The sequence below is a fragment of the Lipophrys pholis genome, assembly GCF_963383615.2.
Source record: "Lipophrys pholis genome assembly, chromosome: 22".
Lineage (NCBI taxonomy): Eukaryota > Metazoa > Chordata > Actinopteri > Blenniiformes > Blenniidae > Lipophrys > Lipophrys pholis.
The window spans coordinates 7,150,946-7,164,741 of NC_137644.1; the positions used below are offsets into that span (position 1 = coordinate 7,150,946).

The window sequence follows — 13,796 nt, forward strand, 5'->3', positions numbered from 1 at the left end:
GTGTCTCTTTGCATGCCTTTATTCTATTCTTATTGTTTCCACCATGTGTTTAGTGTTTTTCTCCTGACTGACAGAACGTCACGACACTGCAGCTCTGCTCAGGGCGGATTGGCTCGCTTGACGCGTCTCATCAGCTCCAGGTATCTTCAGCTGTGTGTGGCAGCAGGCAGCAGGTAGTTTGTCCGTCAGGCCTGATGGATGCTGGAGATTGGGCTGTGTGTGCAGGCTCCTCCTCTCCTCCTCCTCCTCCTCTCCTCCTGTCTGCAGCTGCGCTTGTTGCAGTGTGCGCAGCGGTCTTGGTGCGCTCCCGGATTGCGCTCCTGAAGTTGTTGGAAATCGAAGAGAAGAAAAGTAGATGCTCACATTCCCACTCTGTGAAGTGCGGGGTGGGGGGGAAAGAAGAAGAGGGAGGAATACCTGACAGAGAAAAGCGCAGCAGAGGCGAGTTTGTGGCTTTTAATTGAGAGACCAAGCAGACCCAACAGTATGCGGTGCAGTCATGGCAGGCAAGGGTAAGACAGTCGTGAGGACGCTGGAGGATTTAACGCTTGATTCTGGTTATGGTGGAGCCGCGGACTCGGTCAGGTCGTCCAGCGTGTCGCTGTGCTGCTCCGACACGCATCAGTCTTTGCATGGGGGCAACTGCTGGCATCTGACGGAATCCATGCACAGCAGACAGAACAGTTTGGACACGGTCAACACCGTCCTGGCGGAGGACACGGAGATCCTGGAGTGCTCGGGTCAGTGCGCCAAGCTGCCCGAGCTGGAGGACGTGCCATGGAGCCTGGGCGAGGTGGAGGGCGCGCTGAGGAAAGACGAGGAGCTGATGGTGGGCGACCCTCCGCCGGAGGTGCTGGCGCGCCTGTCCGCGCTCGTCAGCCGCGCGCTGGTGCGTGTGGCCCGCGAGGCGCAGCGGCTCAGCCTGCGCTACGCCAAGTGCACCAAGCACGAGATCCAGAGCGCCGTCAAGGTGGTGCTCTCGTGGACCATCTCCGTCAACTGCATCACGGCGGCGCTGAGCGCGCTGTCCCTCTACAACATGAGCACCGGGGACAAGTTCAGCCGAGGCAAGTCCGCGCGCTGCGGGCTCGTCTTCTCCGTGGGCAAGTTCTTCAGGTGGATGGTGGACAGCCGCGTGGCCCTCAGGATCCACGAGCACGCCGCCATCTACCTGAGTGCGTGCATGGAGAGCCTGTTCAGGGAGGTGTTCAGCCGCGTCCTGCGCAGCGCGCTGGTGGAGAGGGACAACGGAATCCCCAAATTTACGGTGGAGTCACTGGAGCAAGCCATCAGCAACGACTCCGAGATCTGGGGTCTGCTGCAGCCCTACCAGCACCTCATATGTGGCAAGAATTCAAGCGGTAAGAGGGAGAGAGACCTCACACACCTGCAGTGAATATTATTAACTGGAATGTGCTCTGCAGAATTGATTTGGAGGCTCGTGCGTATTTTGCCAGTGAAACAAGTGCGATCCTCCTCATTTACATGCAAGTGGCTGCGTCTTTAAACGAGGCACATTGGTGACTCAATGTGGAGGATGAGACCTGATCTGAGCTGAAAGCTTGAAAAAAAAAAAATTCAACAATACACAAGTCCTTTTTAATCTGTTCAGAGGAAAACAGAGGAATATTTCTTTCATTAATGTATCCGGAGGGTACAGACATAGTTCTCAGTGTGGGAGGACTATGTCCCCCCCCCCCCCCACCACCACCACAAAGCTCCCCAAACTCATGCATGTATCTTTCTCACATTCAAATATAGAATCCTTTACAGACCGATTCAATTGGGAAACAACTCTTCTGGTTCCAGTTTTAAAATTATTTTTTTAATCAAGATTTCTTCTCAAAATGGGAAACTATGCTGGGGAAAAGGCCTCCCCCTGAACCCCCCATGTTGCCCCGTGGTCGGTTTCTGCAGCCTTTTCTTAGAGCTACTGTGGCGAAATGCAGTTTAAAATATTATTTTATCCTCATCAACTATCCTCTGTTTTAAAGATGTGTAAATTTAGTTGTTTAAAGCTGCGAAGGAAGCGGTAAGTGTTCCGATTTTACAAGTCGCAGTTGGATATTTGTGTGGCACAGAAGTGCAGCGATTCTCTGTGGAGTTTGCATGTTTCCCTTGAGCACGAGTCAATGGGGAATCAAGGCTCAGTTTGCACGTTTTCAAGCGCCACTTGTAACCGCTTGTTGTGTTCAGGCTGTTTTGGAGTCACAGTGCAACTTTTCAGAAACGAGGAGTATTTCACACTTGTGCTGTGGACGCTGTCAGTCGTTTCTCTTCACGTGCAAGTCTATCGACATTGATGACAAAGTGTTTGTGCTGCTCACGACAGCGGTGCTTGAAGTAACTGAAAGCGCAACTTTTTGAAAATGGCTCCCAAGGTGGATCATTTTGATAAAGCCTTGGGCTCCATCGCAGTGTAAACGCAGGAAAAACACAACTTTTCTCAACTGTTACTACTGTGCTTTCGAACCACGATTGTAGTAAATGGTTCTTCTGCACAGGACTTGATAGTTTTAGGGTCTGTCCTCACGAGAATGCCGTTTTGCCCGATCATCCACGCGGTATGAGTACCGTGAGGAAAATTCTAAAACACCGGCTCAGCTTTGAGGTGTCGACGGGCAAAGACGCACATCTGTGGAAAACGATGATGTCACCCCCCCATCACCGTAATAACAAACTTTATTATCTGTCCGTACGAATGTCTGTGTATTTTGTTTACAGCGTTTTGTTCTCTGCTGCATGTGTGTGTGGTTTCATTCCAAAAACAACAAACAGCGCCAACTTGTGGCCTGTAGTCCGCACCTACATAGCTTTTATTGTTTGTGCGGTTTTCGTGGAAAGGGATGTCGTTTCCAGAATGTTGCCGTGTAAACTCGAAACTTTACTGAAACCAAAAACACACCAAAAATGAAGGATAAAAAAGCAATTTTCACCTGAAACGTCGTGTAAACGGGGCCTAACAGAATTTCTGATGTTTCTGGAAAGATGCCGATTTATTTATTTTTTTCCTGCGTAAAGGCGTTAACGATGTCGTTTCCAGTTGATCAGCGACTCTGACTTCTCCCCGAGTGCGAATGTGGAACTGTCGGGCTCTTTGAGTTTGCCCAGTGATGAACTAGTGGACTGAACTGGGATTGGCTGCAGCTCCTTGTGACCCTAAGTTGGGTGAAGCAGGCACTCAACCCAGATGGTAAACTAATATGACTATAAACTGTAGAATTATGCTGTGGAACCACCAAACACAAGAGCTTGACAGTTTCTTGAATATTTATTACCCTCAGTTCAGACCTCGAGGCCTGCAGCTCTGAAACCAGAACTGTCTACCTTGATTATCAAAGCCTCGGGGCAACAACAGTCAGAACAGGTATTTACGGCTGGAAAAAAAAAGATCAAACAAAGTGCCAGCTCCTTTTCCTTTTCACGCATTTGTCTTCTCACGGGCAGGAATGCCGGTGTTAACGAGTGTATTTTTGACGGAGAGGGAGGGCATCTGCACATCACGACTGTGTGTGCCGTGATTACGCAGGAACAGGTTTTGTGTATATTTTGCATTCTGGCCTTGTTGGTGATGCTACTCTCTCGCTCCAGAAGGTGTAAGCTGTCAGTGTGGGCTGGCCTCTCTCTTCCAAAGCCCTGAATGAGTTGGCTGAAAACTGTAAAGCAGAAGGGACTCGGAACACGATCCACCAACTGAGATCCAAACTGGGTCGTGCAATATTGACTGAAAGGGAGAAAAAAAACTAAATCATATTGCAACTCTTTTGGTCTGATTGTTTTCTTGTGAAAGTGGAATGGAGGTGTAGAGGAAAGCTGCCTTGGTTAGTTTGGGGATGATTTCTTTCCCTTTTTTTCTCGACTGTGTGGATGATGGTGCTGGAAGCGATTGTGGCAGAATGTGTCTGAGGGAAAATTGACCTGAAAAAGCTTTTGTCGGTTCTTCTATAATGTGTTCTGGAATTATGTCATGCCGGTTTTTCTCTGTCGTTTTCCCCCACAAAATAAAAAAAAATCCGTGCTGAAACGATGATCAAGTCCATGTTCTGGTGCTGTATCCACGGGCCCGTTTATACAACTGTGCTCGGAGCCACCGAGGACACTTCTTGAAAACGGCTCCGAAAGTGGAACTTTTTGAAAATGCTCCATGCGCTGTACACGACTGCTTGGTCTCGAAGCCAAGAAACTCTGTCAACAAGCTGCAGAGCCGAGCGTGCATCCACCTTCACTCCTCCTCCTCCTACATCGTTTCCCGATGGTGCAGAGGAGGCTACAACTTGCTCTCACTCAAAACAGCATGACTCCATTCTGTGACGCTCTGAAAACGTGAGAATTTAAAACGTGCCAGTTATTCTCCTGACCCATTTGGAAAAGTTCTCTTTGTTATTTTGGTTATTGAAGTTGTCGAACCTCGCATAAGAGATTAGCCCAACATCCAGGAGTCTTTTCAGGGAGTCTTGGGTCGTAGGAATGAGGCCATGTTCCGTAACAAGGCAGGAGAAGCACCTTCTGGTGAGAAACATGGACTCCAGCAGGAGAAGCAGCGCAGCACATAACGACTACATCCACACCGCTTCGCACTACCTCCGACTGTACGCCACAGTCTTGCTCTGTCTAATGAGCAGAGAAAGTATGAAGCCTTGGTTTCCAGGGGTACATGCTGCTGTCCAGCCTGAATCTAGGTTACCCAACATTTACATTACAGGAAGAGCATAGAATGAAAGGAAAAAGATTTCTCACAGTCTGAACCTGCTCACTAATGTCCTAAAGTTTGAAAAAAACTGTTGAGAAAATATACTTTTTGGAATATTTCTCCTACTAAAGGGTCGTTACTGATGGTTTAGATGTCAGATATACAGCCTGTGGGTCTAAACGGGCTTTCTAACAACTATTTACTACGGCCCTCAGCTGCTCTGCTTACACCACCCGCCATTACTGATCAATTACAAAACCCAAATTAATATTTATCTTTTCAAATCAATTGAATCAACAAAACCCGAACTGAGGTTGGTCAAAGAAGAATACAGTGTGCCAACACACTGATACAATGATCAACATTCCATGTTACAAAAAGACATTATAACCACATTCTTCACACTGATGAGTGTTGTGTTCCTTTTTAATGAGAGAAAGTTTCACGAGTTCCTTCTTGGTCTTATCACCCATGAACCTGACATTAAGAATGTTTCTCCTATAGAGGCGTACAACTCTTCCCAGAAAGAAAAAAAACTTCCACAGTCATGCGGCTTCTTTAGTATTGTGCCGTATGAGGTCAGGGGACCGTGTTTTGGGTCACGAAGGGAAGTTTTAGGTACATTTGAGCTTGTCAGTCATGGTTGAATAGCCTTGAACGTGCAGCTGTGGCTCAGGCGGTACAATGAGTTGTCTTTTAGCATCAGACAGGCGAGGCTAGTGGCCTGATCCTTCTGTTGTGAAGTGTCACTTGAGCTTGAAGTCGTCCCTGAGGAAGATGTGCACCCGGCGTGGCAGCTTTCTCATCATTGTGGTTCTGCTGAAAAACATGTTTGATATGCAGAATAAATTTGAGACTGCAATGGAACAAAAATATGGTATCAATTTAAGACCCGTTATAATTTATAGTGAAGATTTAATTAAAATATTCCAAGTTGATAGAACTCAAAACGTTCAAGTCTGAAAGTAAAAGTGAACTTTTGCCACTTGGTCCAACTTTGGTTTTACTATATTCTGGCTTTAGGGTCATGGTTTTACTATATTCTGGCTTTAGGGTCATGGTTTTTGGATCATGGTTTAGGGATTTGACCCTACTGCCGTGGCTTTTGGGTCAATGTGTGAGTTTGCAGCTTCGGGGTCACAGTTTCAGGGTGGAGTTGGTTTGGTCATTGCCTGAGACTTATGGCCTTCAGGGTTATAGCTTTAGACTCTTTGTAGTCTAGTTCACTTCTCATAATTTGTGACCCGGTTAATGTGTTGTTTTTTAGTATATTAAATTGTATTTGTACATATTTTGGATTTTCAAAGTGGGTTTGGGATTCCTTTTCCAAACCTTTGTCGGACACATCCATAGTGAGAAGGCATTTATAAGAAGAAACTGACACTGATTATTTTTCCAGAAAGACCGTTTTATATCTGACATAATTTTACACCCTGAATTCTGTTGGTCTGTGACAATGGAGGGCAATGGCTGTGATGTAAAATACTACAAGATACTGCTTGTAAAGTGTTCCCCGGCGACACCTTGTCAGTCTTGTGTAACTCAATTTAATGACGAGTGATGTCGGAAATAAACAGCCCGGTCATCAGCTTCCAAACCTGCCCGGGTGGCGTTTAAATTTGGAATCCCGAATGACTTGATTGCATCTGATTATGTCTGTCATTCGCCGTGACCTTCCCCAAGGAACTGATCCAACGTCCGCGGGACAGATGACACAACATAATGGGATTGCATAGCCTGTTATAGTCAGTCTATTAAATTAGCAGCAGGGTGTGTGTTCTCCCTCCATCGCTCTCTCTCTCTCTCTCTCTTTCACACCATATTTCATTGTGTTTTCTGCTGGGGGGCGGGCTCGCTGTTTGCATATTTGTTTTCTTCTGAGGTTTCTTAATAAGCTCAACTCATAACCACATGACTCTGGCAGAGCCTTTTGTTGTCCATTCTGTTATTATTTTTGCACCCGGGCAGGGGACTCGCAGATGAGATGACAGATTGCCGTCGTTCTGCTGGAGACGCGAGCGCCGGGGAAGGCACATTGGTTGTGATGGATTTCGTGTCATGGTAATTTCATAAGACCAAAGGCTGCACTCGCAGCTTTCCCCCAGCATTTCAGTAAGAGCCAGTGATTGTGAAGTTTTTGTGGAGTTGCTTTCTAGGCCAAGATGTGTTTTTATTACCTGCATCAATTTCCGCTCTCCCTCTGATACTGCCTTCTGAAAATATTGACTTTAATTTCATATGCTTCCTGGTGATTTCACTGGTAGGGATTTCCACAAGCACACGTATAGCTCATCTGAGAAGTGCCTGAAATATCAAATTTTATTACTTCTGTGTCATCGGAGCGTGGATCCCCTTCCACTTTCAGAAAGTAGGTGAAAGCACTGGGTCAGGATGAGATAATAGGAGTGCGAGAGCATGGGATGCTTAATGCTGTGAGGGAGTCGAGCGTGCGAGCAGAAACCAGGCTGGAGTGTCAGCTGGAGGAAGTGCTGCTGAAGGGGCATTGGCGCAGGTCCCTGAGAGATATAATTACCAAGCAGCTCTCTTTAATTACCACGTGTGCTTATCTGGTAGTCATTAAGATTAGAAATTAGCACTGGGGAAACACCAGGGAACTGGAAAGAACAAAGATGATAAATTCCCTCGTTCACTTTTGATGCTCGTCCCTTGTAGTTTCACGTCAACATGTTTGCTGTGATCTGTCTGTGTGGCAACAATGAAAACATTTTTTATTTTTTTTTAGACATTCAGATCCAGCAATTTTCTATGGCAGAATGTCTTTTGAGGTGACGAAGCTGGCTTTTCTGTTTATATCATTTTTGTGGCGTGTGCTAATCACACAACTTTTACTCTGTTTAAAGAAACATTAAGGGAAATTGAAGTGTAGGAAATGTTTCCAAAGGGAAAACTCTATAGTTTCAACATGTATTTTAACCTCACTCAACCAACCAACCTGAAAAGGACTCGAGTCAATCAAAAAAAAACAAAAAAAAACTGAAACAAAACCAAACATCTAAACCAAACACTTAACCAATGAATCAGGCAACCAACTAATGAACAAAGCAACCTCCTCAACACAACTGACAAACCAATTAAAACCAACCAACCAGTGAGTTTTACAGCCTATAAGGATACACGAAGGGAAAAAAACCAAAAACTCAAGATGTGTGAAACCGCTGAGTTTCTTTTGACCACGTGTAAACAGAACTGGTTTACTTCTAAGTCTGCCGGCTTGGGAAGAAACACTTTGAGAGATAGAAGGTGCAATTGTCTTTGTTTCGGTGAGTAAAAATAAATCATACCCAGGAGAGAAATTGTGGATGAGAGAGAACATTTCCTGAAGAATTTGTAGTCTCCCACTCCGTTGGGGATTAGTTCCACTCTTTCTTAAATGAAGTGGGATTTCTTTTCTCTCTTTTTTTTGTTTTTTTGGGGCGATGAATAACTGGGACATGGAGGACGATTTTTTTTGTTGTTGTGGGAAGAAGCCAGTCATCTGGGAACTCGATTTTGCAAATGTTTTTGGTGTGATTTAAATACCAAAGTCAAAATGAAAATGTAGAAATACACAGATCAGCCAGAACAGACCACATTCCTAATACTGTGCACGTTGCTCCTTTTGACAGATTTTCTCTGAACCAGCTTGAAATGATGTGTCAGTTTCAGTAACACGAATCATCGACCTGTCGTTTTTGGTAGTTATTCATTCATGTCAGTGCTTCTGATTTCATCCCTGTTGTCACCAGGTGTCACATAATTTGGAATTACTGAAGTGAAAATCAACAATCCCAACATCACTAATCAAGCCAAAGTGGCTTGCTGGTAAATTTCTTGCCGCCCATGCGGGGGAACCCAGGTTCGAGATCCGGTCGTGTAAACAAATCTTTCAAAATACGTTTAGTTCGGCACAGTTTTGTTTATCCTTATTTCCGCATTTGCACATAGCCATTTATAAATTGAGATGAGGAGCTGGTGGAGGCTCCGCTGGCTGAGATCCGAGATCCTCACTTCAACTTGTACTGGGCCTGGGTTGCAGATCGCAGTGTCAGGACGCTCTGGGTCTCGGCCTCAGGCCACTGCTGCTTTAATTTTGCGTCCATTGCGTATTAAAAGATTTTTATGACAGTGCTTGGCTGTAGTAGTCAAGATGGCAATTCTGCATTTCTGGGAGAAAATCTTTTGGGGAAAAACCATCTTAACCTGCCTGATTGGTGCAAATGTCGGTTCTGTAAAGGTTACATTAGTGTGTCTGTGTGTATTAGTCACACAGTCGGTTCCACTTGCAGACCTTTCACCTTCGGCATACAGCAGGTGGCTGTTTGCTCCTTAGCTACCTGCCTTCGTTGTGTTCACCCGACACGCTCGCGCCTCACTTGAAACGTGCAGGGGGAAAATCGCTGCACCGTCGTCGTGACCCAATTGTTGAGTTCAGGACTGACAGAATCCGCGGCATCCAGGCGACGGCGCGGCGAGACGAGTCCTGGAAGTGTGGAGACGAGCGTCTCCTCTTTGATGTTGCGACAGCTGCTGACAGCGGCTGTCAGAACACACCGTGTGATTAGATGTTATCTGTCAACAGTGCAAAAACTTAATTCGGCACAAATATCCTGTAGGGCTCTTGTAGAGAAATGAACATCAGCAGACAATGTAATCTGTCTGATGAAGGTTTTGGTTTCTTGCTTGCATAAAAGGGCCATTTGCAGCTTAATTTTTTTTCTTCTTATAAGTAAATCTGGAGGCATGAAATGGTCAGTTTTCTCAAATTACTCTGGCAGAAACATGATTTTCCACTTAAGCTTGATGTTGTTGTTGCGTCACTTTCGATTCAGCGTCAGACTTTCCCTGTTTCTCCACCGCTCCACCCGAAGTGGTTCAGGTATGGTAACAAGCATTTCACGGGAAACGCAATACGAACTGCGTCAACGATGCGTTTTTGCGTGAAGCGTCATGCAAACGGGGCCTCGGTTTGAAGAGTCAACACAGACTGGTGCGCTTGGTAATTACTAACTCAAAAAAAAAAAAAAAAAAAATTCAAATAGAGACCAACTGTGACTCACTACTGCCACCTAACGCCCCAAAGTGCCATTACATAGAGTATATGTGTGATGTACGGCACCGTTAATTGTTGTGAGGAGTGTTTTTTTGACAGAATCAAACTATAGATGAGTAACGCTGGTTTTATTACTGGTTCATTACTTTAATATTTTCAACTCTTTGGTCAGGATTTTAATGCATCTGCACATAACCGTCTTTACCGAACCATTTAATTTATCTTGCAGTTCTGTTTACTTTTTCAATTTTATACACATGCAAACATGGATAATTCTGCCTTTTTTATTTTCAACAAGCACAAAACATTCATTTTCCTTGCCATTGAAGCAGAAATTTTGTTTTTGGCCCCTAAAATATGATTTACTTCATATCAGACAATACATACAACACCGTCATATTAGTAATATGCATATGCGCTCAGATATTTTTCCCTACCAAGTTTATACATGCAGAACCTATTTTTTTATATTTCTGCACCCCATATACTATAATTCACCTAAAATACTCCCATATGCTCTTCAAAATACCATACTTATTTAAACAAATACAGTCTAAATTGTTGAGTTTTAGAAATCAAGCTGCTGCTTGTTGTCGGGATTGTGTGTTAATATCAAACAAAGATCAACATGCAGTGATTTAATTGATTAGATCACAAAGGCATATTGTACTACTGCAATGCAGTATTTCTCTGATGTAATGTCATCACCTTGTCTTTTCTGCTTGATCATCAGTTTTCCTTCCAATAGCCTCTTTGATGGAGATTCTTTCAAAGAACGCTCTGACTGCTTGAGTTCGTCTTCACTTATATACTTTCCTGATTTAGACTATAATATTGAGACATAAAGTTTATCACTCGCTTCACAGTTTTACCTTTGAAATGCGCTCGTAAGTATTTGCGCCAGTGTCCTGTAAAGGGTTAACCGGGACGTTTCTGCTGGGCTACTGCAGAAAAGTTGTATATCATGAGCAATCAAATAAAATGGCGAAAGTATTAGTGGGAAACGGGAGCGTGACTGAGGCGATCGAGCAGCTCTCAAAGCGCCGACGTTATTCCATGAGTCACGCTGCCGAGGGTTTCTGTAACGCTGAAGTCATCGTTGGAGCCGGAACCAGGATGTTGGTCTGAGACGGTCACACCCGCTGACACTCCTTTATTGACTCACACGTTTGTTTTGTCCTTCTGGGACTTTACCAATTGCATTTTTTTTTGTTGTTGTTGTTGTTTTCTTGGCGGCTTTACAACCACTTGGACGTGTCTGGAGTTATTTCAATAACTCTCTGTAAAGACGGGAATTTGTAGCTCCAGAGCAACAGGCTGCCAAAATAGTCTCTCTCTCTCGCTCTCTCTCTCTCGCTCAGTCTTTATTCCACTGTTCTTTGTAATAACATGAATTTAGAGCGCCAGAGCAACAGGCTGCCACAATATTTTGCATGACAATGACTTTATGTGGACAGAAAAGCTTCGGCCGGAGGAATGAGAAGTGTGTTTGATTAAAGGGGCTGCTGGGGAACAATGATAGGTTGCAGAGTGTAATCATGTCACTCCAGCAGCACGTCCGTTGGTTCGGTCCTTCATTACCGCGCCACCTTCACTGCTGGCCAGATGATTTCCATTGTGTTTTGAAGCAACAGGCATCAATCGCGGCCTCCCTCTGTGCTCATTATCTCTCCTCTCATATATTTCTGCAGACTCGCGCTGCAGACTCCTGCAGTGGAAGTTGTTTGTACGCGCGGGGAAACAAACATTCTGCCTTTTTTTCCCTCGTCAGATGATGCGCATCTCAGTCCTGCAATCTTTATCTTCTGCATTGAGCCGAAATGTTATTCCACCCCATTTCTTGTCCCTGTGATGCCGTTCTGCTGTGCATCCATCAGAGGTTTTGTATGTGAGCAGCAATGTGGACGGTCACCGTCTCGCCGTGTCTGATTTCACATAATTGGAAAACCCGATTGTTCAACTTTTTTACATGTTGCCACCTTCATGTGGAAAATGCATTTGTGGGATGAGCATCAGAATGCAGTAGGTGGAAAGCTAGTAATGAAGAAAATTTTCTGCATTTGCTGTTTACTAGGGCGCCACCGATACTGCTTTTCAAAAGGAAACGTATGAGTACTAACCTTTAGTAATGATATGAGTATTTATTAAATTATATTAAATTACAAAAAAACCAGCTTCGGCGCTAACGCCCACTTCCGAATAAGTGCACTTGTGCAGTATCGGACCCGACACTGGTATCAGTCCCAACACTGGTATCGGTATCGGACCCGACACTGGTATCGGTATCGGACCCGACACTGGTATCGGTATCGGACCCGACACTGGTATCGGTATGATGCATCCCTATCATTTATCTGTTTGGCTTCATTTCTGGACACCCAGTGATGTGGTGGTTCACGCTAAAGCGAACTGCTTCTTTCATTGTGGAGTCTGCATGTTCTCCCGGGGGTTTTATTGGGAAATATGCGGTGGTATCCTGTGTACATAGTGTGCAAGTAGATTGGAAAATACATCTTTATTCCTTCACCCATTCTTCTCCACAGTTAGCTAGGATCAGTTCAGAGAGATGTGCCTGTTTGTGTGATTGAAATCTAACGAAACTATAACTTTTACCTTTTTAAGAAACAGTAACCAATAATGTAATAATACCCTAAAGTAGCAAAAGTTATTTAACCCATAATTAAGAGGTTGCTGGTTATTACATACCCTCTTTGTATTGTAAATTTAGTTAAATATGCAGGTGACGCTTTATTATTGTGATTTGAGATAAAATAAAATCTATATTGCAGGTAAAAAGCACAAATTAACTGTCAAAATTCATAAATGTGCTGCTAAATGTGTCTTCTGAGTCGATCTATTTGTGGTTTACAGTAAAAAGTGTGATTTTACAATGCGTTGAGTGAAAAATAGGAAACAAAATCTGCTGAATCCTAGTTTCTGTTTGACATTATTCTGCTTTTACGGAGAAAAAAGTATAATTTAAAGAAATGCCATAAATTCTTGTCAAACATTGAGTAAAACTTTACTGTGATTGATGTTATTGATGTTTAAAGTAAGAAACTATGATTCTATAAATGCCAAAAGACAAAAATACCAATGAAATGCTTCAAATATGGTGTAATAAGAAGCCAAATGTCAGTTTTGGTTCACTATATTTGTGGCATGGAAAAAGAAAATTGGGTTTGAGAGAGAAAAAGTCCATCATTTCCTGTAAACATGCAGCTGAATGTTTTTAATGGTGATATTTGTTTCAGTGGACTGCAGGGTCCCATTTTGTTCAATGTGAACACTGATAGTTAGCGGACGTCTTCCAACTGCCCCGATAATCTGAGATTACCACGAACTACAAACCGTAACATGATTACTTCCCCCCCCCAAACCGTGTTCGAGCAGGAGCGATTAAAGGCTTTGCACCCAAATATCCAAGAAAAGTAGTTTTTCTTGGTCCACATTAAAACTGAAGAGTCCAAGAGAAGGCCCCCCCCCCCCCCCCCCCCCCCCAATCTCCACTCGCTCTCCTGATGAGTCGGTTTTATGGGATCAAAAAGAGATTAAGAGCTAAACATAATCAATTGGATGATTTTATGAAAATAAAAATAAAAAAGCAGCTCTGGATGATGTCTGTCAGCAGGAAGCCGTTCTTGGCGGCCTACTTGTCCTGCTGCGTTTCATGTCGTAATACTTGTGAAGTACTTGGAATTTGTGTACCGAGGAGACCTGCTATGTTATATCTTGGAAGATGACTCGACTCTGAAGTTACATCATCCAGGGTAACTTCATGGTGCTTTTAGAAGGTCAGTACTTTTCCCAGCATCCATTTTTCTGGTAGAGTTCAAATTTTGTGACATTTTTTTTGATAAAAAACCTAAACAACTTATGTTCTAAAAAAATCACAAATATACTGAACTAAAACTGAGATTTAGCTTTATAGTTCTCTGGTAATTTTGCCTTTCAGCTTTGGTTATAGTAATTTATTTTGCTCCAATTTCTTAGTATGTTCTTCCTTTTCTTATATTTTCTTAGTTGGATTTAGACCAAAAACAACAACCAAAAAAC

At 43.8% G+C, this 13,796-nt stretch overlaps 1 protein-coding gene across 1 annotated transcript in view; it reads left to right on the forward strand.

The window, feature by feature from the left end:
* Nucleotides 1–275: 275 nt before the first annotated feature.
* btbd11a (BTB (POZ) domain containing 11a) overlaps nt 276–13,796 on the forward strand; it is a 170,018-nt gene continuing 156,497 nt past the window's right edge. The window contains exon 1 of the mRNA XM_080491604.1: nt 276–1,361. Coding sequence (XP_080347730.1) covers nt 500–1,361 — 862 coding nt within the window. The 5' untranslated portion in view covers nt 276–499. The remainder of the gene's footprint in view (nt 1,362–13,796) is intronic.